The following is a 13998-nucleotide window of genomic DNA, read 5'->3' as shown; positions in this document are numbered from 1 at the left end:
ATAAAACTATTGCAATATCCATAAAAACTTACAAACTAAGGCAAGCTTCTAATTATTATCCCCATCATTACAGAGGAGATTGAACAATGAATTCATTGAGGAGTCCATATTGATTCAGCCCTTTCTGGATCTCTACTAAAACCATTGGATAGGTTACGCTCAAAGCTTGATCGGCATAATATTGGTTGATATTGGTTACTGTTCAATATAACAAAGATAATTAAAAACACAAATAAAAAAAAAAAGAGAAGAGACTATAACTCCAACAACACTAGCATCAGCTGTTGCAGCTTACGGAACTCACCTAGCTCAAGTATTAAGAGCGGAAAAGTAGTCTAAAATTACACACAAAGAAAAAGAAAAAGAAAAGCGAGAGACATAGATTACCGTTTTCCATCTCTTTGTCCAATAGTCCAACACATGCTGAACTGTATGTATCATGAATCTAGACAAATCTAATCTTGTATTTTTGAAACCACCATGATGTTTGTGTCCTCGGTAAACATACCATAATGGAGTACCTCTACTTAGCACTCGGTGCCACTCTTTAGATAGTTTCATGTGATTTCCAATGTCCTTTAAAGCCAACTTAAATTTCTTATTGTCGATGGAATGGTGTTTGTCCCAAACGCTGCACATAAATTCGAAATGCTGGGCGGGCTCCATTATTGAGTAGTGGTGCTCAATGAGTAGCACATTTCCCTTGTGGAAGAGATAATTTGAAATATAATAATGACGGTTAAATAAAGAAAAGAAAGCACCGTCAAAAATTTAGAAATGTTTAAAAAAAAACTACATTAAAAATACCTCCAATTAAGGAGAAGGTTTAAGAAATCTTCCAGCTCTGTTGGCCCATCCATTCCTTTCAAAATAACATTACGAACTAAAAATTCTAAGCACAAAAGGTCCTTGGTCACTCCAGATTTTGTACGTGGTTCGGTTATTAGATCAAAGAACTTAGGAGTATGATTAACCACTACAACATTATTCTCGTTAAATCCAATAGTCACAAAATTTTGATTATGTAAGTCCAATATGAACTTCAACAAGCACCTACGGATGTGTCCGAAATACTCCAAATAGTCGAAAACCAGTATTGGATCGTCAAAAACGAACACAGAATGGCTCAGATCAGTCCAAAACAGTTTGGACAGTTCAGATCTGCAGGTGTACCTTAGCCGCGCAGCAGGGGATCACTCTCTGCCTCTAGGTTGACTGGTCAACAGGTCTGATGACGTGGACAGCAACGTTGCAATGATTTGCTTATTTGGCAGCCACATGTCAGTGACGTGGCGTTTACATGTCAGACACATGGTAGTGATCTGGCGATGACGTGTCAGAGACGTGTCAGCGACGTGGTGATGACGTGGCAGCCATGTGGCCGATGACATGGCGTCTAACGCCACACACGCGCGCAACACACTCGTCTTCTGTCACGACCCAAACCCGCCCCTATGGGTTTAGTACCGTAACCGGCCCGTAATCCGAGATTACCGAAGTCCTGCTTACCGTAGGATAGTAAAACAGAGTACAGGGGCATGGCGGAAGCTAATACAGTAAAGAAACAATGTCCAATGAGCTGTGAGTCTGTATGCAAAAAAAAAAAATTCATACATATATACATGAACAGTACAAAACAGTATGTACAACATTTACAATTGTTCAGGACAGGGACTTAATCCCTATTAACAGTACAGTACAAAAACATTTGGTCTATACAATAATACAAAACAGAAACAGAGACAGACGGGGGAAAATAAAACACCCCTAAGCCATAGCTTGGCAGGCTCGGAACCTCGCGGTGAGGCACAGTAGTTGGCTTGACAAAAAGGGGAGTCTAAGCCACGCTCCTAGCTCTGGTCTGGTGCCTGAACACCTACATATATATATAAACAGTGAGTTAAAGCCCAGAGAATAACACAATGCGTAAAGAGGTTAAGAATGAATGTCCTTTCAGTATTGAAAACAGTTCATTGACTCAGTATATCAGTCATTCAGTCATAATAGTCATATGTAGTACATCCATTAGCATATCAGTACAGTAAACAGTAGGTCTTAAAAGACCGAACAATAAATGATGGCCATCATATCAGTAAACAGTAGTGGTTCCAGCATGGGAACCGACAGAGATCTCTGTAACAGTAGCAGTAACAGTAACAGTAGTTGCTATGGATGCCACAATACAGTTCAGAATAAAGGACATACATTCATTCAGTTAACAGTATCAATTCAGAAATAGTACAGTTTAACCATTCAGAAGATATTCATATTTGAACATATCTTTACACAGTTGTTACTCACAGAGTTCTGGGCTATAAGTTGCTAGAGCGCGTCTTCGAAAGCCAACCCTAAACAGTGACAGAACGAACACACACTACGTTCATAGTCGGGAAACAAAGACTTAGTCCCTACTTAGACTCGGTATGGTTCTACATCTATATCCTCATTAAGATGACTTAAACTAGGCCTAAGAATGCCTAGGATGGAATGAGGATGCAAAGATGCATTTTAAAAGCATTTTCAGAATCTTCAGAAAACAGGGGTCTCGCTCGAGCGTGGCTTTCTTCGCTCGAGCGAGCTTGACAAAACAGTGGGGTCGCTCGAGCGTGGACTCCCTCGCTCGAGCGGTCTGTAAAAATGCTAAAAGTGCTGGATGTTGGAAATCTCCGCTCGATGCTCGCTCGACGCTCGCTCGAGCGTAAGACACAGTCCTCTTCGCTCGAGCGTAGGTTCTCTCGCTCGAGTGTTCGTCTGCATGCACCAAGAATCTGAGAGCTTTCAATTTACGCTCAAGCCACCATTCCTTCGCTCGAGTGGTGCTCAGAATAAACGATGGTCGCTCGAGCGTGGAATTCTTCGCTCAAGCGAAGAAGCCAAATTCTGGAATTTTCAGATTTGCCTCCCAAGCTCAAACCAAGCATTCTACAGCTCAAAACTCGACCTCTTGGGCCCAATTTCTGGAAAACACATCTAAACTTAAAATACAACAAGTTCCAAAGCTCAATTTGAAAAACCAAAGCCCAAGGGTGAGTCAATTAAATCCAATTTCAAACCAATTTTTCATGAACATACTACAAGCATGACATGCATGAGTTTAACTCAATTCAAAGCTTCAATTTCATGCTCTAATCAGCCAATTGTCCCAAAAACAAGATGAATTCATGAACTTTGACAATAATATGGACATGCATGTGAGGAATTATGTAGAACAACCTCCAAAAATAAGTGATATGCACATGCATGCATGATTCAAGCTCTAAATCAACACTATTGAACCAATTCGTGCCTTAGATCACTAAAGACCCATGAATCATGCAAGAATAAATTCAATTACACAATAAAGAAGGTCAATGATCTACCTTAGGTCTTGTAGTTCAAGAATGGAAGCACAATTTTGAAATCAACCTTCAATTTCTTTAGGTTCTCTAAACAAATCACAAGAAGGAACTCAATTCTCTCCCTTTCTCTCTTAGTTGGCAAGAACAAGGAGTTTGGCTGATGAAAAGTTTTGTTTAAATGTATAATAAGGCTCACATATGTTCAATGTAGTGGGCCACTAAGTGGCACCAATGTAATTAAGTCTAATTCATGTGATTTAGCTTTATTTCAACTAATTTAATCATACCAAAACACATTTTAATTAAATACACCAATAAAATCACATAAATTCTACTGATCATGAAACACTAATCAATTTCTGGTTCGGCCGCCGATAAGGCCTTCAATTAGCAGTTTAAACATAAATACACAAACAGATAATCAAACAGGCAACAGATAGATATACAATTAAACAGATATACTCAGTCAATTCAGTTCCAGATTTCAGTCAGTCTGTTCAGTATTTCAGTTGATTCAATTACTTATCATAATCAGTCTCAATTGAGCAGTAATCAGTAATTATTGATAATCAGTGGTGAGGGTTACTACATCTTCCTCCTTGAGTAGCGCGTGTGACGCATGGGAGAAAGTGAGATCACGCGCCGGCTCCTCTTCACGGCGCGTGGGGCGCGTGCAGAGGGTGGGATTCACGCGCAGGATTTGGGGGGCACATGAGAGCGCGTTCAGGCTCTTCTTGGGCTGTTCTTTGCAGTTCTGGAATCCTCTCTTGGAGTCCTTGCTTCTGGTATGCTCAAAACCTGATTTTGAGTAACTTGATTTCTGGGCAGTTTCGAAAAACACACTTTTTTGTTCGGAAATGCAACCGATTCGGCTCTGATACCACTTGTTAGGACTATAGGACACCAAAAATCAATTCCGCACAATAACACAAGAAGATTTATGTGGTTCGGCAATTGCCTACGTCCACTGAGAGATATCCACTATAGAATTATCCTGGAAGGAGATCACAGAACTCACACCTCACAACTCTCTATAGAACTCTCTCACTCATAGATTATAGTCTCCTCTGTGTATCACTCCCATATCTGTATTCAACCCCTCCTCACTCATCTCAATTTATAACCAAGAGAAGAGGAGTAGGTGAAGTGACAGCCATGAGTGGGCTTGGTTGTGCCACCCTCACCATCTACCTTTGGTGAGTTGGTATTGCCCCACCAGCTTCATTTACCACATGATGCCACCCATACCATGTGGATGGTGGGCTCCTTACCATGTGGGTGGTGGATGGAGCTAACATGTTCGTTTATTATGCTCCATTTAATTGGTCTGTTGCAGTTTATAATTCCTTTGCCAATAGCATTCAGCCATTTTGATGCATATAGTAGTCTTTACCTTATACTCGAGTTGAGTTTGTATACTGCTGCACACATGTTTCATTAATCATTTGAGGATCAGAATTGCATCATATTGTTATATAAAAATTAAGAATGGAAAGAGGAATAATAGCAGAAAATATGGACAGAAAACTATTGCAATATCCATAAAAACTTAAAAGCAAATGGCTCTTCATATTCTAACACAAAAGCTCATAACATTGGGCAATCAAATAAAAGTGGTAGTTATTATTTGTAAAAGCACCATCAGATGTGAATTGACGTGAGTAAATACCACTAACACCTTGCAAGCAACTTGAAAGAAAGTATTATCAATTGTAAAAATACCACCAAATAAAGCAACTTCAGTTGATTATGTTTTCTATATATTTTTTTTAACCCTTTGAAAGGGTAGCAATTAATTAGCACTGTTAAGCTTAATCCTCTACTCCCTGTAGTTGTAAACCTGATTCCTCCAGAAATGATCAACCTGTTTGGAAGCTTAATCCTGATGGAGAATTCACTATCAAATCTGCCTGGGATCATTAGAGGCATAAATTTGACAAAGTTACTTGGCATAAGCTTATTTGGGGACCTCACATGATCTCTAGTGTCAGTTTCATAGTTTGGATTGCTTTTCATTCTAGACTGAATATTAGGGATAGATGGCAACAGTTTGGCTTGACTCCTAACCCTACCTGCCCTTTCTGTCAAGGTCCTGTTGAGAGTCACTCTCACATTTTTTTTTTTACTGTTTGTTCTCCACTAGGATCTGGAATGTTCTTAAAGCTAAGTCCAATGTTAATTAGCCTAACCTTCAATGGCCTAATTTGTTTGCTTATGCCACAACAGAGACTAAAGGTAAATCCTGGAGATCAATAGTTATTAGACTGTCCGTGTTATGCTCTATCTATCACATATGGCTTGAAAGGAATAATAGAATTTTTAACAAAGAATTCAAACCTAAAAAGGTGGTTACCAAAGCAATTATTCAGATGATGAGGGGAAGAATTTTGTCCATAAACAATCTACCTAGATCAACAGGAGATGACTGGTTTCTTGCTCAGTGGAATTTTCCTGAGACTATCTTGAAGCCCCTGTGACCAGAAATGGGAGATTGGTGAGAGATGTGAGTTCACTAAATGAGAGTTGAGTAAAGGTTAGCATAAATGAGTGGTACTCGAATTTGTTTTCTTGTTGTGCAGTAGGTTGAAGAGCTTAATTGTAGGTTGTGAGGGTTAAGTGATTGTGAGACATATAGTCTAAAATGTTACATTTTCATATCTGTGAGTGTGAATTCTGTGGGTTGAGTGTGTTTAGGCCTAATATGAGTGATGTACTAATGTTATTTATATGGTAAAGTTTTATATACAGGTTAAGGAAGCTGTTATAGAGGGATGTGAGATCCTAAATTGTCGGTTGAGTGGTGTGAGCTCAAATATTGTGTGCTTAAGCCTAATGCTGCTATGGAATTTGTACTACTTCTTTTTGGGTAATACTTATTCCATTCTTGAGTAGGCCTCTAGGTTTTTTTAGCTTGGTGACTTCTATCAGATTGCAGCTATGCCTTGCTGGTGTAATGGTGGCAATTTGGCTGTTTATTCTGGTGGTTTTGTGGATTGGTTATAGCTACATTGTGCGCCTATCCAAAGATAAGGGGTATTGGTGGTGGCAGCTTCATGCGCTCTACTACCCTCTCAGTTTTCATTTTATTCATAGTTGTTATATGTATAAACCTTTTGAGACTGATCCGATTTGTGTCCTTACAGATTTTGTGGCCTACTCCTACGGGCGGTGTAGGAGATATATCGTGTTTTGGCGTATGGCTAGCAGTTTGGGCATACTGTATGTGTTCCCAGTGCTGCTGAGTTGATGTTTCATGTCTTGGGACCAATGTTGTGTACTGTGTACATGGTATTGACAAGTGGTTGTTCCTCTGTTCAGGTTCTCTATAACACAAATACCATCCTCATCATCATCAAACTAAACATGAATTTTCAAAACAATTATGTTTCCAGATATGTTATTTCTTGTTGTTACTTTTACCACAGTACTAAATCTAGGGATGTGGAAGTTAAACCAAATGAGCCTATGCCAAGTTACTCTAGGCCTATGAACTCTAAATAGGTCCTAAGCAGAATGTACAAAGAAGAGGCCATTAGATGAGAAATAATAAAGAAATCAAACAATGCTACAACTTCAAAGATAAGAGTTTGACAATAATTACCGCCAAACGTTGGATCATCGGCTCCTTTTCAGCATTGTTCACCTTTTTCCACCTACGAACACTTAGGTCTGGTAACTGTGTTCGAACCTCTATACCAATCTTGGAGGCCAACTTAGAGGCTTGCTCTCCTATTGGCACATGAAACTGTTTAGGTATAGGAACCAACATCTTTCCACCCTTATCGACAATGCGCTGGGCCCGTATGCCGCGTATCGGGCCACGACCGCGTGTCTGTGATGTTGCAAGGACATAATATTAATTGAGTTAGTAAGTAAACAAATGGAAGTTAGACCTTAAAAGCAACTTTGCAAACTTACCAATGCTGTTAGATGCAGTCACCTCGTGCTCAAGTTGCACATTATGAGGTAGTAAGGGTTGGGTATCAATGTCCTAACATAAGGGATCCGTCCCTTCCTCTGGAGTGGGATTTAATGGCCTTGAATGAGACTGTAAACGGAGTCCAGGTGGCATCTCTTGATCCTGAAATAACATAATCAAATAGTAAAAAAGATATTTAACACAGTTAAAATATATTTTAAAAAAGATAATGATGTTTAAGATATGTGAAGAAGATATGTAAATAGTAAAAGCCATGTTCACACACAAATATAAAATAATGTATATAATACCTCGCGGTCAAAGAAACCCAATGACTCATCATCATTGTCATCCTCACTCTCTGATGGTTTATACTTATCATCATAATCTACCTCAACCCTAATTCTATTTTCCTTTGCATTTGCACATTTGGGATGAACCGCACTCACCAAAGAATTTGTAATATTCTTCACTCCAAGTTTGTTCATTACCTCACAGTTCTCCTTGATTCGCTTATTTCTTTGTTTCTCATATTCTATTAGCTTCTTAGTTCTCAAATCACCTGGTTTCAACCATTATTTTTTGCTTTTGACCATTTTCTATAACTATATAACATAATTCAACTTTAATTGGAAAATATAGACAATTTAATCATGTACCATTAAATAAAAGAAGAAAAAGAACGTAAGATAAACATATAAAGAAAACATTACATTAATTAATAACATTTGTTCAAAAAGAAAATATAAAATAAAAAGTTACATATCATAATCCATATCAGGATCCATATCAACATCAGGAATATCATGTTCTTCATCTCCTTCGTCATCTCTATTCTCTTCCATTATCTCATCTAATGACCCTACTGTTGAAATAACATTGAATTCAACATAATCCCTACAATATCGAACAATTGGGTCAATGTCAATTGGAACAACATCAGTCATGTTTTCTTGTTGGACCACATCATTATTTTCTGCAGGATCCAACAATTCTCCATCATTAACTTCTGGAACATCAAAGACACCCCTATGTTGCACCCTTTGTACGACATTCTAAGGTTCACCCAATTTGGTGTCATTTAGATAGAAGACTTGTTTAGCTTGACTAGGTAAGATAAACAGGTCTGATTGGTACCACCGACTGTTCACGTCAATGCCTGTGCAATATGTATCAAATCGTATTATTCTGTTTCTACCAGTGTTACTGGTGTTGTACCATTCACACTAGAACAAAACAACCTTTTTATCACACATGTAGTCAAATTCCAAAACCTTGCACAAGTGACCGTAGAAGTTATGCAATTTTCCTTCGTGATCTCCTTCTGTAAGCACACCATTATTTTGACTCTTACGACGATTGTCTAGATCTCGAGTATGGAATCGTCTGCCATTGATTATGCAACCTGAGTACTCTTTCACTAGCAAATTAGGACCATTTGCTAATGACCACAATTCATCGGTTACCTCTAATGACTCTTCAACTCTCAATCTATTTATCTACAATTACATGTAACAAGCAATAAGTAAATAATTTATAAATGACGAAATTTTATAAAACTTTAATTTTGTTTAAATTGTAAATGTCGAAAAATTATAAATGTTTTACTTTCTCTTTGAACCACTTGAGAAATTCTTGTTGTTGTATATGGTTTATGTCATGTCCAGCTTGAGTTTGTAATAGATTTTTGTGTTCCCTACATATAAAAAATGTGATTACTACGTATCACTAATAAAAAAGATAAGCATAACATAATTCCATGAAACACATACTCCAAATACTTCTCTATCTCTGGGCTATTGTACAACACAAACCAACAAGCAATATCACGAATTTCTTGAGACATTTCAGCATCCCATGTGATTAGACCAATTGGACGTGCAGTTTCTGTGAATACTGTCAACCCTTGTTGATGTTCACCATGATCTTCATTCCGTTCTGGTTGATTATGAACGGTTTCAATCCCATCAACATACATTGAACAAAAAGTAATGCACTCTTTCACAATGTAAGCCTCAGCAATTGAACCTTCCGGTCGAGCCTGGTTGGTCACAAACTTTTTTAATGCTCCAAGAAACCTTAAAGAGAGAACCAATTAAGAGTATAGTTACACATGCAAGACAATTACGCACATCTCATTTACAAATATAAGTGTAAGAAATACCTTTCAATTGGGTACATCCATTGATATGGCATGGGTCCTCCAAGAATAGCCTCACGAGGCAAATGAACAGCCAAGTGGATCATCACATCGAAGAAGGCTGGAGGAAAGATCTTTTCAAGCTTACATAAAATGTGTATTATATGTTCCTCTAATTTCTCCAGTTCACTCCGCCTTAGTGTCCTAGAGCATAGGCCTTGGAAGAAATTGCCTAACTCAAAAAGTGTTATGCTAATTTCTTTATCCACGTAACCACGCATTCCAATGGGAAGAATTCTTTGTATAAGTACATGACAGTCGTGGATTTTTAGGCCTGTTAATCTACCATTTCTTGCATTCACTGATTTGGATATGTTTGCAGCATACCCATCTGGATACTTGACAGTTTTTAAGAATTCAAAGAAACCCTCCCTCTCTGCAGGTGTCAATAAAAAGCTTGCTTGAGGCTTGACATATGACCCATTGGATCGTTGTGTTAACCATAGCTCTTTCCTTATACCCATATCTTCCACGTCTAACCGTGCCTTGTCTGTGTCCCTGTTCTTTCCATCAATGCCTAACATAGTTCCAAAAACATTTTCACTAAAAATTTTCTTCACATGTATGACATCAATGTTGTGTTGAAGTTTTCGCTTCTTCCAATAGGGTAGCTTATGCAAGATGCTTACCTTTGTCCAATTAGGTGCTTAACAGGGCCTTTTCCTATTACTTGGATGCTTTCCATGTATGACAGCTGTCATGTTTTCCAATTGCTCTTGTATCTTTTCCACCAGCAACTCCAAAGATCTCTTCCGTTTCTCAATCTTACCATTGTAAGCCTTACTTTTTCGCCTTTCTGGGTGGTCCTCAGGCAAGTAACATTGATGGTTAGTGTACCCAGTCTTACTTCTCAAAGATTCAAAATATGGTTCATCATTGCAAGTGTAACAAGAATAATGACCATTTGTTCTCTACCCAGATATGTCACCAAAAGCAAGTCAATCGTGTATTGTCCATAACAAAGCTGCATGCATTCGAAAGTCTCATTGGTGGAAGCATCGTAAGTTAGTGCACCATTTGTCCATAACTCATTCAACTCATCCACCAAAGGTCGCATGTAGACGTCAATATCAATCCCTAGTTACGATTCTCCAAGAATAAGTAATGACATCAAACAAAATGGATCCTTCATAACCAACCAAGGTGGCAAGTTATATGGAATGAGTATGACAGGCCGCAAACTGTAAGAGTTATTCATGTTCCCAAAAGGGTTAAACCCATCAACGGCCAACCCTAACCTCACATTTCGAGGCTCCAAGGCAAACTCGGGATGTTGTGCATCGAATTCCTTCCACTCATCACTATCAGCGGGATGCCTCAATATCTCGTCGTCCACTCGTTTGTCTTTGTACCATCTCATGTCCTCAGCTCTCTTCCTTGACATGTCTTTTCAACCTTGGTGTCAAAAGAAAGTACCGCAATACTTTATGGGGATCTTCTTACCCCTTCCACGATTGATCTTGCATCTAGATGTCTTACAAGTCGGACATTTATCTAGTGTTGCATTCTCCTTCCAAAATAATAAACAATCATTTATGCAAGCATCAATGAGCTCATATAACAAGCACAAGTCACGTAATATTTTCTTAGCTTCATAAGTTAACTTTGGAACCAAATTTTCTTTTAGTAAAAGTCTACTTAAAAACTCTAGCATCATGTCAACTGACTTATTGCTCCAATGATTTGTTACCTTCATATTAAGCACTTCAATCACAAACTTCAACAAAGTATAATTTGTACAATTCGGGAACACCTCACGCTTGGCATCGGTCAACAACTTATCAAAAGTTTTCACTTCCCCTCCTTGGGTTGTATCAGTTGATTCCCCTCTTATTTGATCTTCCACTAAGGCATCAATACTACCTAAAATTTCATCATCATCAAGTCGCATCTCATCATCATGACAAGCCTCGTTTGAAACACAGGGTTCCCCATGCTGGTGCCATATAGTGTAAGTTTGCATAATCTCATATTGGAGCAAATGAATTTCCACATTTTGAAGATTTTGTCTACAAACATTCACACACTTTATACACGGGCACAAAATATTATCATTCTAGTCTAAAACCCCCATTGCAAATTGAAGAAATAACTTGACCCCATCATTATATAGTTTACTCATCCTTCCATCAGCCGTCCTACCTAGGGCAATCCAACTTTTATTCATGTCTGATCACAAATGAAAGATTATGAGCAATATAGTATAACATAGACTTGTGTATTTATGAACTATTTAAATTGAAAAATTCAATAAGAGTTTCACCAAATATATGTACAAATCTTTAATAAAGATTCTTATACAAGTTCTAAGGTTATATGCAAGCAAGAAATAAAAACTAACAAAAATGGTCATTAATAATTATAACACATCTTTAAAAAAAAACAAGACAAAGTAGAAACAAAAATATTAGATGAATCAAAATTAAACACCAACTCTCCTATTGATCACTAACCACTTGACCCATCATTACATTTGTTTTATAACATACTGACAAAATCATAGTTTAGGTTCCCTAACAATGGTCAAATTGACAAGGCATAGCAACATTTTGCCACACCTATCTAATGGGCAATTAATTCAAGCTAGTAGGTGAACAAAAACACACTCTGTGATTGATTGAAATAGCATAATAGGTTTAAATATTAGGTCCTATTTAAAGTGTAATAGATTGATTTAAATAGAAAATCCCAATATTTGAATCAATTACAAAGTATGTTTTGTTCACCACCAAAACACTAGATCCCTATACAATTCCATCTCACCCTCTCACCGTTCACTACTAACATGTACATTCAAAGTTGAACATAAACCAATAAATAAGAAAGCATTAAGTAGTTGAGAAAACAAATGAAAAGAAAAAAAAAATTCAAAATTCATTGCATACTTGAACTTTTTTATTTTTATTTCTAGCAAATAAACAAAACCCAATTCAAATGATTTATATGTATATATATATACATATAATACATATGTCCCCAACAAAGAATCCAAAACACAATTCAATTAATTTTCAAATTTGCTTAACAAATAAATACATATAAATTCATGGAACTTATGGTTTTTATCCTAGTAACAACTAAAATTGTGAGTATCACCATTTCCATCAATCACAACATAGCTGGGACATCATATAATTATATCTCAAGACTACCAAATAATTTATCTACAAATATAGGGAAAAAAAATGGAAGAAAACAATTTCATAACATGAGAGCAGTCGGCTTTAAATTGACCAACACCAATTCTCACTTTTCAAAGAAAAAAACACATGGGTGGATATAAAAATTAAACAAGAATTGGACACATAAATTAAATATAAAAAATAATAATAATAAGATTTTATAACATCTTCCCCACCCTAAAAACTCTTACATTTATTTTCTCAATCTAACTATGTTTCTAGACTTATTTAAGAAGGGGGGAAAAAGAAGAACAAGAAAGAGATTCACATTTTAATTTTTTTAAATGAAGAAATATTCAAATAGAATAGAGGAAGAAGATAGAATATTATTAAAAAAGATAGTTGAAAAAAAAAAAAAATTCATTTTTGACCAAATTAAAATAAATAATTATATAGAAGTTGCTGGGTATGGACTGGGAATAATGCAGGATGATAGCTCTGTTGTTAACATGTCTAAGAATTTACAGAGGCTGAAAGTGAAACATGGTTGCGTTCTTGTTTCCTCCATTGCTTGATTTTATTCAGTAGAATCTTTTCATTTGTCATTTGATTTCAAACTTTTCATTTGCATATCTTCTTCTGCTGTGGGCTACCAATTTTATAATATTATGAAGATGGTCTGCAAATAGCTCCAATTTGTAAATCATGGTTAAAGATCTCATCTCATAGTCATTAATATGATTTGGGTCCCATTCATCTTCCTTAACCAATATTCTTATGCAACCAAATTGGGAAATACAATCTAAAAAAAATGTGCGAGTTTGAGCCCTAACAGAGACTTAACTTACCTTCTTTTTTTTTCTTTTTTCTTTTTTCTTTTTTTCTTTTTTTTTTAACTTCAGGTTCTGAAGAATTTTTGGAAATGTTTTTCCAATCCTAGGAACATGATTTGACCAAAGTATATATATTGACCATTATAGTTTTACCATAACAATTAACAATATTATCATTCAGTTAATTGAAAACATAACAAGTAGATCATCACAATTCCAAAACCCCACCTAAAACTCAACCCATTTCCACCAAATCCATAACCCTCATTGTCTCTCTCTCTTTTTTTTTTCTCTCTCTCTCTCTCTCTCTCTCTCTCTCCCTATCGTTTTGAGTTGCTTTCTAGTTTCATACACAACAAAAAAAGGAAGAGAATGAGGAGAGAAAAAGAATAGTAGCAGAAAAGGAAGAGAATGAGGAGAGAAAAAGAATAGTAACAGAGAGAAACAAAACTGAGATAAACAAACAGAGAAGCAGCAAAGAGAGAGAGTTTGAGGAAATACTCACCGGATTTGTGTCCTCCGCCATTCACCACTACAACTGCTGGATAGAGAGAGTTTGAATGATGCCAAAACCGGTGACACCCAA

The 13998-nt window shown here is 36.8% G+C and overlaps 1 protein-coding gene across 1 annotated transcript; it reads right to left on the bottom strand.

Moving 5' to 3' along the window:
- Positions 1 to 8015: 8015 nt before the first annotated feature.
- Positions 8016 to 10841, bottom strand: LOC145795989 (uncharacterized). Its single transcript, XM_082880948.1, has 7 exons — positions 10543 to 10841; positions 10128 to 10303; positions 9422 to 9974; positions 9039 to 9335; positions 8866 to 8953; positions 8499 to 8756; positions 8016 to 8312 (listed from the first exon to the last, which is right to left on the bottom strand). The coding sequence occupies exons 1-7, from the start codon at positions 10839 to 10841 to the stop codon at positions 8016 to 8018; spliced, it is 1968 nt and encodes a 655-aa protein (XP_082737074.1).
- Between the last annotated feature and the right edge of the window lie 3157 nt (positions 10842 to 13998).

This window comes from Camellia sinensis, chromosome 7 (genome assembly GCF_055761805.1).
Source record: "Camellia sinensis isolate YWXY chromosome 7, ASM5576180v1, whole genome shotgun sequence".
Lineage (NCBI taxonomy): Eukaryota > Viridiplantae > Streptophyta > Magnoliopsida > Ericales > Theaceae > Camellia > Camellia sinensis.
This window is presented reverse-complemented; position numbering and strand designations above follow the sequence as displayed.

Coding starts and splice junctions, on each gene's coding strand:
- LOC145795989 (XM_082880948.1), bottom strand. CDS start 10,841: ATGTCAAGGAAGAGAGCTGAGGACATGAGATGGTACAAAGACAAACGA. Junction 9,336..9,421: donor TGGATGTACCCAATTGAAAG/GTATTTCTTACA, acceptor TCTCTCTTTAAG/GTTTCTTGGAGCATTAAAAA. Junction 8,757..8,865: donor TCAAGTGGTTCAAAGAGAAA/GTAAAACATTTA, acceptor ATGTAATTGTAG/ATAAATAGATTGAGAGTTGA.